General features: G+C 48.5%; 1 protein-coding gene across 1 annotated transcript in view; it reads right to left on the bottom strand.

Annotated features, from left to right (window-relative positions):
* ATF7IP2 (activating transcription factor 7 interacting protein 2) overlaps positions 1-16,459 on the bottom strand; it is a 92,045-nt gene that overhangs the window by 32,287 nt on the left and 43,299 nt on the right. Inside the window, exons 4-8 of the mRNA XM_075317911.1 lie at positions 14,326-14,460; positions 13,326-13,433; positions 11,545-11,690; positions 10,878-10,927; positions 98-156 (exon numbers count right to left, since the gene is read on the bottom strand). Coding sequence (XP_075174026.1) covers positions 98-156; positions 10,878-10,927; positions 11,545-11,690; positions 13,326-13,433; positions 14,326-14,460 — 498 coding nt within the window. The remainder of the gene's footprint in view (positions 1-97; positions 157-10,877; positions 10,928-11,544; positions 11,691-13,325; positions 13,434-14,325; positions 14,461-16,459) is intronic.

Raw genomic sequence — 16,459 nt, 5'->3', positions numbered from 1 at the left:
CTATCATACAGGACAATAAAAACAGACAGATAATATAGAGGGCACAAATGGATGACTTCAAGATTAACTTCTAAAAAGAAAGTAAAAGTATCCTTACTGTGTGTGAAGGAGTTTTCTTCCTATGCTGCTTGATGGATTCCATAATTTTTTGCATAGCTGAATTAAAAAAAAAAAAAGTATATATATGTATAAGGTTAAAGTTCCTTTAGAAAAAGAGCTAAAGAAGCTAGATATGCTATAGCAGTATTCCCCAGACTATGCTTATGCCCCTGGATCAGCTTTGTAAACAGATGTATAGATCCCATTCATAGAGTTTGTCGTGGACTTTGATAAAGCTGGAATATCCTTTAGATAAGTCATCAATATCACAAATTGGTGGGAGTCGTACACCCAGGACCGCCACAATCAGCTGTTAAATCCCACGGCGGATGGAAGGAAACTGTGTATAAACGAAATCCAGCAAAGCTCTGCACAATGTAGTGGTTGTTCTCCTGTACCGCTATGGTAATCCATTCCTACCTCGCTATCTCAAATTCCTGGATACACAGATCTCAACCGTTTCTATGCTGCTCAGGGATGGACAGCGGCATTTAGAAGTCTTGATCGGCACTAGTTCTGGTCGCTGCTGTTAGAGGCTGGTGCCAGCTGTATGAGGCAGCCGGCACCTGTTGTGTATGGAACGGGAAGAGTTCCTGAGCTTGTGATATTTGAATGATAGGTGCCTGTGCAGCGCTCCAGCCAGCAACGCTAGCCACAATACCATATAGTACAGTCTGCATTTATGAAGTGAAGTGTTGGAAAATATAGGTGGTGTATTATTGAATCCATAATTACCTAAAGTAAGGGCTGCCTATATAAGTTCATTAGATGTCAAGGGCAAAATTTGGATCATCAGCAGCGCAGAATTGTCCTGACATCTTTTGACTTACATGGCAGGACCCATGGCAGCTGTTTTGATCCTTTTAAAAGTAGTTATGTCTACACAACCCTTCTAGATGAGGGGGTCCGCTTTTTTTTTTCTTCCATACTTTCACACAGATAAGACCCTATTGCACTTTTTTGTATTTCCAGTTTTTATACATATCTATACCCACCCTGATGGACGCTTCTTCTGAAACGCGTTGGAGATAGTATCCTGGATCAGACTTTTCCTTAGTGAGGGATGTCACTGTTTAGACTGATTGTTATATTGTATTGTGGCTAGCACTGTTGGTCGGAGCCCTGCACAAGCACCTCCCTCGTACACCAATCATCCACATATCACAAACTCCTATCATCCACAACCAGAAAATCAACCGCTGACGGGCAATTACGTTTTACTCTCCCTTCTTTGCTCCTGGAATGTGGATTACAGACACATCAGAGCATCTTGCAGCTTGCTCATTTATAGTATACAGTGGAACCTCAGTTTACGAGTTACTTAGTGTGCGAGTATTTCGCTATACGAGCAAAGCTTGCTGTAAATTTGTAACTCAGTTTACGAGCAAGCTTTACCGTACGAACAAATACTCACCGCACACACTTCCGGTTCTGTACTTTCACCACGCTCTGACCCACTCTTGCAGTCAACACACACATATATTATGCTCACCTTACCTTCCGTTCCATCGCCGGAATCCTTGTTCTTGTAGTTCGCCGGTACAGGATGTGTATCGGTAACCATCGCGACCATGGAGGAACTTTCGCTGTCAGCCGCTTCTCAAAGGCAGCGCGCTGACCAATCAGAGGCAAGGCAGCGGAAGCTCCGGCATCGGTCGCGATAGTTACCCAATACACATCCTGTACCGGCGAACTACAAGAACCATGAGGCCGGCGTGCGTGTTTGTGCATGTGTGGAATGGCACAATAGAGGACCAGGATGGAACATTGAACAAGTTGTGGAACGAATTGTCTGAGTTTGCATTATTTCCTATGGGAAATTTTGCTTTGCTAGACAAGTAACTTGGTTTACAAGCACACTCCCAGAACGGATTATGCTCTTAAACCAAGGTTCCACTGTATACTTCTTTTCTTTGGATATAGCAAGTTGCAGCAGATAGCTTGAGCTTTATGTAGCTGGGGTGGGAGTGCCAGTATATTTGTACAGTGGAACTTTGGATTATGAGAACAATCCGTTCTGGGAGTGTGCTCGTAAACCAAGTTACTCATTCAGCAAAGCAACATTTCCCATAGGAAATCATTGGAATGCAGACAATTCGATCCACAACTTGTGCAATGTCTTATTCTGGTCCCCTATTGTGCCATTCCACACACGCACAAACACACACAAACATGCACACACACGTACATTATGTTCACATATCCTCCGCTCCCTCGCCAGCCTGGTTCTTGTAAATCCGCCTGTAACCATGGTGGCCGATGCAAGGGCTGCCACTGTCAGGCCTACAGTGGCTGTCATTGGCATGAGCCGCTTGCCTCTGATTGGCCAGGGCGCTGACGTCAGTGTCTCCGATTGGTCAGCGCGCTGCCATTGGGAAGTAGAGCGGCAGCTCCTAGATCGGTCACGATAGTTACCGGAACCACATACTGGCGGACTACAAGAACCAAGTATGAGGCCGGTGAGGTAATGGAGGATATGTGAGTATAATATGTGTGTTTGTGCGTACGGAACCGGAAGTGTGTGCGGTATTTTGCTCGTCAGCAAAGCTTTGCTCGTAAACAGAGTTACAAATTTATAGAAAGCTTTGCTCGTATAGCAAAATACGCGCACACCAAGTTACTCGTAAACAGAGGTTCCATTGTATATATATTTTTAGCTCCAACTGTATGTATTTAAGAAAAAAAAAATTCTAGAAAAAGCTGTAAGACAAATAGAGCACAAATGGGTTGTATCAGATGATACCAGGGTGAAAAAAAACTCTAGGGGAGCTCACATTCGGCAGTTGTGGGAGTCACAACTGACTAAGAAACCTGAAAGCCACGGCTGCTGCGGTTCCACGTAGATAAGAGGATGACCGCTAGATATACAGGAAAGATGCCGCGCTGCTGTGAAGATGAAAAAAACCCCAGAGGTTATAAACAGTGCTTTTTATTTCAATGCGTTTCGGAGAGAAACCCCTCTCCTTCCTCAGGAACACACACGGTAAAAAGCACTGTTTATACCCACTGGGCTTTTTTCATCTTCGACAGCGCGTCATGTTCCAGTCTATCCGATGGTCAGAAAAAAAAAAAAAAAATAGGAACCCCCTTTAAAGGGATATTTCCATCTCCAAGATCCTATCCTAATATGTAGTTGAAGGACCTGAGGAGTCCATGATTACAACCACACATATAGTCACATATAGTTAGTTAGCTTGTGGTCATAACCATGGATACCTAAGATCCTGCAATGCCCTGAACATGAGGTAAGAGACCGTGAAATCAGAAGAACTATGCTACATTTCTAATTGGAGATATTTGTTAATATTACTATTATACCTACTACATCTTGGGATAGGATCTTGGAGATGGGAACATCCCTTTAAGTTCAAAGTCATGAAAACGATGAGTTATTCTGAGACTGCGTAAGTCATTAAAGAAGGGAATTTTGTTTACTTACCGTAAATTCCTTTTCTTCTAGCTCCAATTGGGAGACCCAGCCAATTGGGTGTATAGGCTATGCCTCCGGAGGCCGCACAAAGTATTACACTTAAGTGTTAAGCCCCTCCCCTTCTGCCTATACACGCCCCGTGCTCCCACGGGCTCCTCAGTTTTGGTGCAAAAGCAAGAAGGAGGAAAAGAATTAAAAACTGGTTTAAAGTAACTTCAATCCGAAGGAATATCGGAGAACTGAAACCATTCAACATGAACAACATGTGTACACAAAAAAACAGGGGCGGGCGCTGGGTCTCCCAATTGGAGCTAGAAGAAAAGGAATTTACGGTAAGTAAACAAAATTCCCTTCTTCTTTGTCGCTCCATTGGGAGACCCAGACAATTGGGACGTCCAAAAGCAGTCCCTGGGTGGGTAAAATAATACCTTGCAAGAGAGCCGTAAAACGGCCTCTTCCTACAGGTGGGCAACCGCCGCCTGAAGGACTCGTCTACCTAGGCTGGCATCCGCCGAAGCATAGGTATGCACCTGATAGTGTTTCGTGAAAGTGTGCAGGCTCGACCAGGTAGCCGCCTGACACACCTGCTGAGCCGTAGCCTGGTGCCTCAAAGCCCAGGACGCGCCCACGGCTCTGGTAGAATGGGCCTTCAGCCCTGAGGGAACTGGAAGCCCAGCCGAACAGTAGGCTTCGAGAATTGGCTCCTTGATCCACCGAGCCAAGGTTGATTTGGAAGCCTGTGACCCTTTACGCTGGCCAGCGACAAGGACAAAGAGTGCATCCGAGCGGCGCAGGGGCGCCGTACGAGAAATGTAGAGTCTGAGTGCTCTCACCAGATCTAACAAGTGCAAATCCTTTTCACATTGGTGAACTGGATGAGGACAAAAAGAAGGTAAGGAGATATCCTGATTGAGATGAAAGGGGGATACCACCTTAGGGAGAAATTCCGGAACCGGACGCAGAACCACCTTGTCCTGGTGAAAAACCAGGAAAGGGGCTTTGCATGACAGCGCTGCTAGCTCAGACACTCTCCGAAGTGAAGTGACTGCTACTAGAAAAACCACTTTCTGCGAAAGGCGTGAGAGAGAAATATCGCTCATTGGCTCGAATGGTGGTTTCTGAAGAAACAGCAGCACCCTGTTCAGATCCCAGGGTTCTAACGGCCGCTTGTAAGGAGGAACGATGTGACAAACCCCCTGCAGGAACGTGCGTACCTGTGGAAGTCTGGCTAGGCGCTTCTGGAAAAACACAGAGAGCGCTGAGACTTGTCCCTTAAGGGAGCCGAGCGACAAACCCTTTTCCAGTCCAGATTGAAGGAAGGACAGAAAAGTGGGCAAGGCAAAAGGCCAGGGAGAAAAACCCTGAGCAGAGCACCACGACAGGAAAATTTTCCACGTCCTGTGGTAGATCTTGGCGGACGTTGGTTTCCTAGCCTGTCTCATAGTGGCAATGACGTCTTGAGATAACCCTGAAGACGCTAGGATCCAGGACTCAATGGCCACACAGTCAGGTTGAGGGCCGCAGAATTCAGATGGAAAAACGGCCCTTGAGATAGCAAGTCTGGTCGGTCTGGTAGTGCCCACGGTTGGCCGACCGTGAGATGCCACAGATCCGGGTACCACGACCGCCTCGGCCAGTCTGGAGCGACGAGGATGACGCGGCGGCAGTCGGCCCTGATCTTGCGTAACACTCTGGGCAACAGTGCCAGCGGAGGAAACACATAAGGGAGCTGAAACTGCGACCAATCCTGAACTAAGGCGTCTGCCGCCAGAGCTCTGGGATCTTGAGACCGTGCCATGAACACCGGTACCTTGTTGTTGTGCCGGGACGCCATGAGGTCGACGTCCGGCACCCCCCAGCGGCAACAGATCTCCTGAAACACGTCCGGGTGAAGGGACCATTCCCCTGCGTCCATGCCCTGGCGACTGAGATAGTCTGCTTCCCAGTTTTCCACGCCTGGAATGTGAACTGCAGAGATGGTGGAGGCCGTGGCTTCCACCCACATCAAAATCCGCCGGACTTCCTGGAAGGCTTGCCGACTGCGTGTGCCGCCTTGGTGATTGATGTATGCCACCGCTGTGGAATTGTCCGACTGAATTCTGATCTGCTTGCCTTCCAGCCACTGCTGGAACGCCTTCAGGGCAAGATACACTGCCCGTATTTCCAGCACATTGATCTGAAGCGAGGACTCTTGCTGGGTCCACGTACCCTGAGCCCTGTGGTGGAGAAAAACCGCTCCCCACCCTGACAGACTCGCGTCCGTCGTGACCACCTCCCAGGATGGGGGTAGGAAGGATTTCCCCTTCGATAATGAAGTGGGAAGAAGCCACCACCGAAGGGAAGCTTTGGTCGCCTGAGAGAGGGAGACGTTCCTGTCGAGGGACGTCGGCTTCCTGTCCCATTTGCGTAGGATGTCCCATTGAAGTGGACGCAGGTGAAACTGCGCGAACGGAACTGCCTCCATTGCTGCCACCATCTTCCCCAGGAAGTGCATGAGGCGCCTCAAGGGGTGTGACTGGCCTTGAAGGAGAGATTGTACCCCTGTCTGTAGTGACCGCTGCTTGATCAGTGGAAGCTTCACTATCGCTGAGAGGGTATGAAACTCCATGCCAAGATATGTCAGCGATTGGGCCGGTGTCAGATTTGACTTTGGAAAATTGATGATCCACCCGAAACTCTGGAGAGTCTCCAGGGTAGCGTCGAGGCTGTGTTGGCATGCCTCTAGAGAGGGTGCCTTGATCAACAGATCGTCCAAGTACGGGATCACCGAGTGACCCTGAGAGTGGAGGACCGCTACTACAGTAGCCATCACCTTGGTGAAAACCCGTGGGGCTGTTGCTAGGCCGAACGGCAGTGCCACGAACTGCAGGTGTTCGTTTTCTATGGCGAAGCGCAAGAAGCGCTGGTGCTCTAGAGCAATCGGTACGTGGAGATATGCATCCTTGATATCGATCGATGCAAGGAAATCTCCTTGGGACATTGAGGCGATGACGGAGCGGAGGGATTCCATCCGGAACCGCCTGGTCTTTACGTGTTTGTTGAGAAGTTTCAGGTCCAGGACAGGACGGAAAGACCCGTCCTTCTTTGGGACCACAAACAAGTTGGAGTAAAAACCGTGACCCTGTTGCTGAATAGGAACAGGGACCACCACTCCTTCTGCCTTCAGAGTGCCCAGCGCCTGCAGAAGAGCCTCGGCTCGCTCGGGAGGCGGGGATGACCTGAAGAATCGAGTCGGGGGACGAGAGGTGAACTCTATCTTGTAACCGTGAGACAGAATGTCTCTCACCCAACGGTCTTTTACCCGTGGCAGCCAGGTGTCGCAAAAGCGGGAGAGCCTGCCACCGATCGAAGATGCGGAGTGGGGAGGCCGAAAGTCATGAGGAAGCCGCTTTGGTAGCGGCACCTCCGGTGGCCTTTTTAGGACGTGACTTAGACCGCCATGCATCAGAGTTCCTTTGATCTTTCTGAGGCCTTGTGGACGAGGAGAATTGGGACCTGCCCGTGCCCCGAAAGGACCGTAAACTCGACTGCCCCCTCCTCTGTTGGGGTATTTTCGGTTTGGGCTGGGGTAAGGATGTATCCTTTCCCTTGGATTGTTTGATGATTTCATCCAAACGCTCGCCAAACAATCGGTTGGCAGAAATTGGCAAACTGGTTAAGCGCTTTTTGGAAACAGAATCTGCCTTCCATTCCCGTAGCCACAAGGCCCTGCGGAGTACCACCGAATTGGCGGCTGCAACCGCCGTACGGCTCGCAGAGTCCAGAACAGCATTAATATCGTAAGACGCAAATGCCGAAGTCTGTGTGGTTATGGACGCCACCTGTGGCGCGGACGTGCGTGTGGCTGCGTCGATTTGCGCTTGACCTGCTGAGATAGCTTGCAGCGCCCATACGGCTGCGAATGCTGGGGCAAAAGAAGCGCCGATAGCTTCATAGATGGATTTCAACCAGAGCTCCATCTGCCTGTCAGTGGCATCTTTGAGTGAAGCCCCGTCTTCCACTGCAAGTATGGATCTAGCTGCCAGTCTGGAGATTGGAGGATCCACTTTGGGACACTGAGCCCAACTTTTGACCACGTCAGGGGGAAAGGGATAACGTGTATCCTTAAGGCGCTTAGAAAAACGCTTATCTGGACAAGCATGGTGATTCTGGACTGCCTCTCTGAAATCAGAGTGGTCCAGAAACATACTCGGTGTACGCTTGGGAAACCTGAAACGGAATTTCTCCTGCTGTGAAGCTGACTCCTCCACCGGAGGAGCTGAGGGAGAAATATCCAACATACGATTGATGGACGCAATAAGGTCGTTCACTATGGCGTCCCCGTCCGGAGTATCAAGATTGAGAGCGGCCTCAGGATCAGAATCCTGATCAGCTGTGTCCGCATCATCAACTAGAGATTCCCCCCGCTGAGACCCTGAACAATATGAGGATGTCAAGGGAATTGTCAAGCGAGCTCGCTTAGTCGGTCTGGGGCCGGGGTCTGTGTCAGAACCCTCAGCCTGGGATCCATGAGACACCCCAGGAGGACATTGTTGATCCAACTGAGGTGGGCCAGGGGACAAAGATTCAACAGAGTCCCTGTGCTGAGATACCGGCCTGGACTGCAAGGCTTCTAGTATCTTAGCCATAGTCTCAGAGAGTTTTGCAAACTCTGTCCCCGTCACCTGAACAGTGTCAGCAGGTGGCTCCCCCTGGGCCCCCCTTAGCAGAGGCTCTAGCTGAGTAAGTGCCACAGGGGCCGAACAGTGCACACAATGAGGGTCAGTGGAACCTGCCGGTAGCGGGGTCATACATGCGGCGCAGGCAGCATAATAAGCCTGTGTTTTGGCACCCCTGCCTTTCGTGGGCGCCATGCTATTATCTTCCCTGAGTAACACAATAGGGTATATAGCCAGAAATCAACTGTGCACCATACAGTGTAAAATATGTATACCATAAACATATAATGTTACACTACTGCACAATGGGGCTAGCACCACAGGTGCTGCTTACCACCCGCTTAAAGCGGTTGTGAGGCCACCAGAGTCCCTGCCTGAGTCTCCCAGACTTTGTCCCCCTCTGTAGCGTCCAAGGAGCTGACAGGAATGGCTGCCGGCGTCCTGAGGAGAGGTGGGAGCCGTGGGCGTGGCTCAGAAAGAGCGGGAGCTGGTGCCTGCACTGTGCACAGTGAGGGGAGTGGAGTATGCAAAGCATGCTCCAGCCCTCAGTGCTGCTTGTTCTGTGCAGCGTCCCGCCCTTCCCCTGCCTGTCAGGGCTGTGGGCGGGAGGAAAGGAAACTAGGCCGCAAAAAGCCGGGGACTCTAGTAATAAACGCGGCCGCCGTAAAAGCGCGGCCGGCGCGAAAGTCCCCGGCGCACTACAAGTCCCAGCCGCGCCGCAGTGTTTCCCTGGCAGCGGCGGTTAGTGCGGCAGTCCCTATACATAAACACACTCAGCAGCGCTGAGTGTGTAATGGCACATATTAACCCGGTCAGCGCCGCGGTCCCCGGTGCACTAGCACACCCAGCAATGCTGGAGTGTTGCTGTGCGCGGTCCCCACGGGGACACAGAGTACCTCCAAGTAGCAGGGCCATGTCCCTGAACGATACCCGGCTCCTATCCAGCAGTCTCCCAGGAGTTGTGGATGAAGCACGGTCTCAGTGCCTGGAGACCGATAGGATCCCACTTCACCAGAGCCCTGAGGGGGATGGGGAAGGAAAGCAGCATGTGGGCTCCAGCCTCCGTACCCGCAATGGATACCTCAACCTTAACTACACCGCCGACAAGAGTGGGGTGAGAAGGGAGCATGCTGGGGGCCCTATATGGGCCCACTTTTCTTCCATCCGATATAGTCAGCAGCTGCTGCTGACCAATCTGTGGAGCTGTGCGTGCGTGTCTGACCTCCTTCGCACAAAGCAAAAAACTGAGGAGCCCGTGGGAGCACGGGGGGTGTATAGGCAGAAGGGGAGGGGCTTAACACTTAAGTGTAATACTTTGTGCGGCCTCCGGAGGCATAGCCTATACACCCAATTGGCTGGGTCTCCCAATTGGAGCGACAAAGAAAGTAACATTTTGTGTTGAACTTGGAGAAACCAGTTCTATTAGTTGTATTGAATTATTATACAGCAAAAAGTGAAAATTTTGTTTGTAAATAAATATGGAATGGGGGCTGAATAAGTCTTGATTGTAGCGGTACATTACATCTGGGCCACCTTTGGACGTCACACTACACTTTACATAGCATACTGTATATGACCTTGTACTTTGTTCATCATAGTTCATAAAGTACAACAGAGTGGTGGGACTGCAGAGCTGTGTTCACACCTCGCTGCTGTACAACGCTGGGGATACAATGGGAATTTCACCGACAGGTTACATGGTCAAAAAATGCTCTATGTCACAGCACCATTGCAGTCGATAGTGACCCCTAGGCTACCACGGGCAAGCAAGTAGCACGTGCCTACATAAGAAGAGACCTGTCAGTCAACTGGACCGGGGCAGGGAGGAGCAGCCCAGGATTAGTCAGCCGCAGCATAAAAGCCAAGTTTCACAGCCATTCTCAGATTCAGGTTTCTTATGGTTCAAATGTGGTAACCTGTTCCCTTTAAAGGGAACCTGTCACCAGTTTTTGCCCTATAAACTGCGGGCACCACCATTGGGCTCTTATATACAGTATGCTAACATGCTGTATATAATAGCCCAGGCCGCTGTGTAAACGTAAAAAAACACTTCTAATACTTACCTAAACAAATCGCTGCGGTGGCTGTGGCTCAGATGGGTGTCTTCGTCCTCTGGTGCCGGCGCCTCCTCTTTCGGCCAGGTTTGTCGCTGCCTCCGTCATCCTTCTGAAGCTGCGGTGCATGACGCGTCCAACGTCATATATACTCGCTGACATTCAGGTCCTGTGTAGGTGCATTTTGATCTACCCTGAGCAGGGCACATCAAAGTATTGTAGTGCGCATGCGCGGGACCAGCGAGCGTGTATGACGTACGATGCATCATGCACACAGGCTTCAGAAGGAGGAGAAGAGGGCCGAAGGAGGAGGTGCCAGCACCGGAGGACGAAGACTCCCATTTGAGCCACATCCACCGCAGCGACCGGTTTAGGTGAGTATTATAAAGTGTTCTTTATGTTAAGAGCCCACTGGTGGTGGCCGCAGATTATACAGCAGGTGGCAGGTTCCCTTTAACATGAAGATCATTTTCCAGCACAAAAAGAAAAGTGAATCTAGCATGAATTAGAAGTATACAAGAGAAAAAAGTGGCAATTTCTCCACCTGACAGGACACATGTTAGCGGGACCACTATATCCCAGTTCCTCAGTAAATACATAATGGCTTGTGGACATTAATGTTGAAAGGCTTCATACCTGCGTTTTCCCTCTCTTTGGAGGAGCTTTTTCGAGATTCCGATGAATTGCTGAAAAAGAAAAACTTGCTAGAAAAGGACAATGCAAAACCTTAACATTTACTGGTGATTTCAGGACGAAATTCTTAAAAAGGGGTTGTCCAGGTGAACGTCTAGGATAAAAGTCTGCAGTCACTATATGTGGCAGCAGTCTTCTGAATCCTGACATCATGTACACGGTACGCTGTCAGGATTCTTCGGTGTTGTCAGTGACAGATGGCGGTCACGTGACTGTGAATGAGATTTGTATACTTGTAATCAATAGACGTGCTCAAACTCAAACAAAAAGTATGCAAACTTGCTGTTGAGAGCAGACGGTGTTGTCACTGCAACACTGGAGAATCCTGACAGCATGCGGTCCACACACTGTCAGGATTCAGAAGCCTACAGACACAGAGTAAGCACAGACTTTCACTCCCAAGACCGGACAAGCCCTTTAGAGAAAAGCTTTGATGCACCTAAAATACTTTTAATGACATACATATATTTAATTTTTATTTTATTTATTTTTTTTAAATCAAACTGTCCATAAAGGGAAAAGTTATCTGAAAATGGACAGCCCCTTTAATCTGCAGGGGTGAGTATATTTTTATTTGGAGAGTTGTGGTGGCATCGCAGTACTGTCTTACCTCGGCTCCTCCGACTCATTGTCACTAACTACAACCAGGTCCATGCTCTTGGCGGTATCTGCCGGTGGGGTTCTCGGCACGGACTCTGCAGCGTCGGTAGCTGGGAGGACTGGTGGAGCACTGGATGTTGCAACTGTGCTGCCAAGCTGTAAAGAAATGACTGACTATTCACCTGGTTACAATCCGTCTCTACAACACCATGTTTTATAGACAACTCAAAGTAAATAGTAACAAGTATAAATCCATTTTGCCCCTGCCCCAATCGCTGCCACATAAAGCCCCATCAGCAGCTCACTGCTACTTAAAGACAAAAACACCATTGCAAACGGCAACAGATATGGCCTACAATAGAAGGCTGTGGGGTTCAGTGCTTAGCATAGCTGGGACACTCAATAGCTCGTACAGTAAGGGCTCGGTCGTCTGCCTCCCATTAAGAAATCCTCCGTCATAGCACCGTGGATTATTCTGACGACTTCAATAGCTGGTAAGTCACAGATTCTCTCTGCACACTATTTATTCTTCCCTAAAGGCCGCTTTACATGCAACGACGTATCTAACGATATGTCAACGGGGTCACTGAATTTGTGACGCACATCCGGCCTCGTTAGCAACGTCGTTGCGTCTGACACCTACAAGTGACCGCTAACGATCAGAAATACTCACCAAATCGCGAATCGTTGACACGTCGTTCATTTTCAAAATATCGTTGCTGGTTCTGGACACAGGTCGTTCATCGTTCCTTAGGCAGCACACATCGCTATGTTTGACACCCCGGGAACGACGAACAACAGCATTACTGCGTCCTTCGGCAACGAGGTGGGCGTGTCCTTAAAGCAGCTGGTCTCTGCCCCTCCGCTTCTATTGGCGGGCCACTGTGTGACGTCGCTGTGACGCCGCACGAACCTCCCCCTTAAAAAAAGAAGAGGTTGTTCGGTGGCCACAGCGACGTCGTTAGGAAGGTAAGTATGTGTGACGGCGATATTGTTCAGCCACGGGCAGCGATTTGCCAGTGATGCACAAACGACAGGGGTAGGTGCTTTCACTAGCGACATCATGTAAAGCAGCCTTTATACAGCGCCACTGTATTCCACAGTGCTTCTACATACAACATCACTGTCCCCGTTGGGGCTCACAATCAGTATGTCTTTGGGGTGTGGGAGGAAACCCACGCAAATATGGGAAAACAAACAAACTGGTATACATGTCCCCAATCCTGATATACATATGTCCCCCATCCTGATATAAACAAAGTGTATACATATGTAGTAATCACCACCATAGTGGCTACATTAAATGCATAGGAGTGTCAAGCTATTGGTCATGTGAACATGCCCAATTGCTTGCGCTAGTCTGTGTGCAGTCTGTTTGGCACATGGTCTGTATACCATCCAAAATTATGCTGGTCTGAACGAACCCTTAATGAGGATAAGGATAGGTGATGTCTGTTGGGACCCTCACAGATTGCTAATACAGGGCATTTTTATCCCCTTTATTCCTATGGGACTGCCACCTTACATGGCAGCCCCATAAGAAATGAGTTATACACACGGCTGCAGGGATAAAAGGGCCCCATTCTGGAAAAAGATGGAACCCCCACCTATCTAGAAGTTATCACATATCCTCTGGATAAGTGATAAAGGGGTCCTCCGGTTGAAACAAGTGTTTATACGTAATTTAATCATAATCCTCACATTTAGTAATTTATTTCTAAATGCTGACCTTAACAAAATATTTCAGTTATCTTCCCGGTACACAGACGATGAATGGTGGCTATATATTACCTCCTGAGATGAAGAGCTGATGGGATTCACATTAGTCGGGTGAGTGCCTAACTGCCTCTGATTGTGTACGGCGTACTTCAGTTGTCTTTCCAGTCTTCTTACACTTCTCTATCACGCGCAATTTAAAGAAAAAAAATAAAGAAATTAGTTTTCAGTTCCAACAGACACTAACTTCTATAAGATTAGTGTATAGTACAGTAGAAATAAATCCTAAAAATGGCACATGGCTCCACTAACCGCCTCTTTAGACTTCCATCGTACATGTACTGTGCAAGGTAGTAGTGCGTGTAATGAGTGGGCTCATGGGGTGAGCTCACCCCATACCTGGTAGGTAATGGCTGTGTGTTATAGCCAGGACCTACTGCTATAAGCCAAGGGAGGAGCGTAACTCATCCCACAACCGACAACCTGTTAAATGTCGCTGTCAAACTCTGACAACGGCATTAACAGCACGCTGGTATAGAGGTTGTTCTATAAAACAATAATATGTGATCGCAGGTGGCCGAATGGTTGCTTCGATAGTCGTGGGTCTGTTGAAGACGTCCAAGCCTGTCATTATGGAGCTCCTTTGAAACTCTGCCTGTGGCCGGGCTTCAAAGGTGGCAGTGATTTTTACTATATGCAGCCATACTGTGGTATTACAGTATAAAATACAAAACCTCAGACAATCGTAGATTCAAGGCCTCTAAGCAGACTAATAAATACAGTGAAAAGACAAAAAAGTAAAAAAGTCTGAAACACTCTTTTCGCCCATTAAACGTAAAAGATAAAATAAATAAATAGAATAAAAAAAATAAAATACACATATGGTATCGTGGGAAAATGCACTGAAAACACGGCACAAATGCTGGCATTTTTTTTATACTTTTTTTTGGCCAGAGGGTGCGTTTTTTGCTGGAAATGCAGAGTGCATACATAACGTACCAAGGTGGGTTTTTTTGTTTTTTTTTTATTTTTTACTATTTCCAGAGCAAATAAATATCTGAGGCTGAAAACCTACCAGGTGCTTAGAAACCTCATCAGTGTAATTCCGAGTTCTTTGGACCAGGTCGGCTTGACGCATTAAAGCTTGCATTCGTTGGTCAAAAGCATCCTCAAATATCTTATTCACCCGTTTGTCGATAAGACACTGAACCTATTTAAAAAAAAAAAAAAGATTAAAATAAATTATATTATAGATACACCGTTTCCTCTAACATAAGACATTCCTCGAAAATACGTCCTAGAAGTATATTTGGGGCTTTTTTGAGTATGCTTAAAATATAAGCCCTGCTCCAAACAAACAGCCCTAGTTGTGGTTCCATAAAGTGTCCAAGCAACAAAAAGGTTAAAGAATACAGCAGAACTCTTCGTCAAAGAAAGCAGACATCCTGAAAAGGAAGCAGTCGCCGGAGGGGGTCACCCTTCACCAAAAAAAAGTTACACTCTTCAGGCACCAAATAATTACAATTGGCGAGTGCCAATGGTGGATATGCTCTCACACAGAGACCTGCTGTCAGGTCCCTTGCTATTACATCTGCATTGTAGTGCAGCTCTCATACACAGATTGAGTACCAGTATCACTCCGCGTGAGTGATACTGCTTTCAACCTCTATAGCGTGCAGTGGGACCTGACAGTGAAGCAGATTTGTTTGTGAGAGCCCATTTACTTGCCAACTCAAATTGTTTGGGGTCAGGTAAGGGCGATTCTTTTAGGGAATGTCTGCTTTCTTTTGGGGGTAAACTTAGCACTACATAGAGAATATTACATTTAATCAAGTAATTTAAACCATTGTAAACATGGTATGTACCCACCACTATAGGACTGGTATACAGTGCCTACAAGTAGTCTTCAACCCCCTACAGATTTAGCAGGTTTGATAAGATGCAAATAAGTTAGAGCCTGCAAACTTCAAACAAGAGCAGGATTTATTAACAGATGCATATATCTTACAAACCAACAAGTTATGTTGCTCAGTTAAATTTTAATAAATTTTCAACATAAAAGTGTGGGTCAATTATTATTCAACCCCTAGGTTTAATAGTTTGTGGAATAACCCTTGTTTGCAATTACAGCTAATAATCGTCTTTTATAAGACCTGATCAGGCCGGCACAGGTCTCTGGAGTTATCTTGGCCCACTCCTCCATGCAGATCTTCTCCAAGTTATCTAGGTTCTTTGGGTGTCTCATGTGGACTTTGTGAACATGTCCTTGTGACAGCAAGTCTGGGCGGTCTGGAAGCGCCCACGGTTGACCCACCGTGAGATGCCACAGATCCGGGTACCACGATCGCCTCGGCCAATCTGGAGCGACGAGAATGGCGCGACGACAGTCGGACCTGATCTTGCGTAACACTCTGGGCAGCATCGCCAGAGGAGGAAACACATAAGGCAGTCGAAACTGCGACCAATCCTGAACTAATGCGTCCGCCGCCAGAGCTCTGTGATCCTGAGACCGTGCCATGAAGGCCGGGACCTTGTTGTTGTGTCATGACGCAATGAGATCGACGTCCGGCGTTCCCCAGCGGCGACAGATCTCTCGAAACACGTCTGGGTGAAGAGACCATTCCCCCGCGTCCATGCCCTGACGACTGAGAAAATCTGCTTCCCAGTTTTCTACGCCCGGGATGTACACTGCGGAGATCGTGGAGGCTGTGGCTTCCACCCACTGCAGAATCCGCCTGACTTCCTGGAAGGCCTGACGACTGCGCGTGCCTCCCTGATGGTTGATGTATGCGACGGCCGTGGCGTTGTCCGACTGTATACGGATCTGTCTGCCCTCCAGCCACCGATGGAAGGCCAATAAGGCTAGATACACCGCCCTTATCTACAAAACATTGATCTGAAGGGAGTACTCTACCGGAGTCCAGGTTCCCTGAGCCCTGTGGTGGCGGAAAACCGCTCCCCACCCTGACAGGCTCGCGTCCGTGGTGACCACAGCCCAGGTTGGGGGTAGGAAGGATCTTCCTTGCGATAGAGAATTGGGACGGAGCCACCACTGAAGAGACGTCTTGGTTGCAAGGGACAGAGAGACGTTCCTGTCGAGGGAAGTCGACCTCCTGTCCCATTTGCGGAGAATGTCCCATTGGAGTGGCCGCAGATGGAATTGCGCGAACGGCACTGCCTCCATCGCTGCCACCATCTTCCCCAGGAAG

The sequence above is a fragment of the Anomaloglossus baeobatrachus genome, chromosome 7 (genome assembly GCF_048569485.1).
Source record: "Anomaloglossus baeobatrachus isolate aAnoBae1 chromosome 7, aAnoBae1.hap1, whole genome shotgun sequence".
Taxonomy (NCBI): domain Eukaryota; kingdom Metazoa; phylum Chordata; class Amphibia; order Anura; family Aromobatidae; genus Anomaloglossus; species Anomaloglossus baeobatrachus.
Note: the sequence above shows the minus strand (reverse complement) of the source record. Positions and strands in the feature narration are given on the sequence as shown.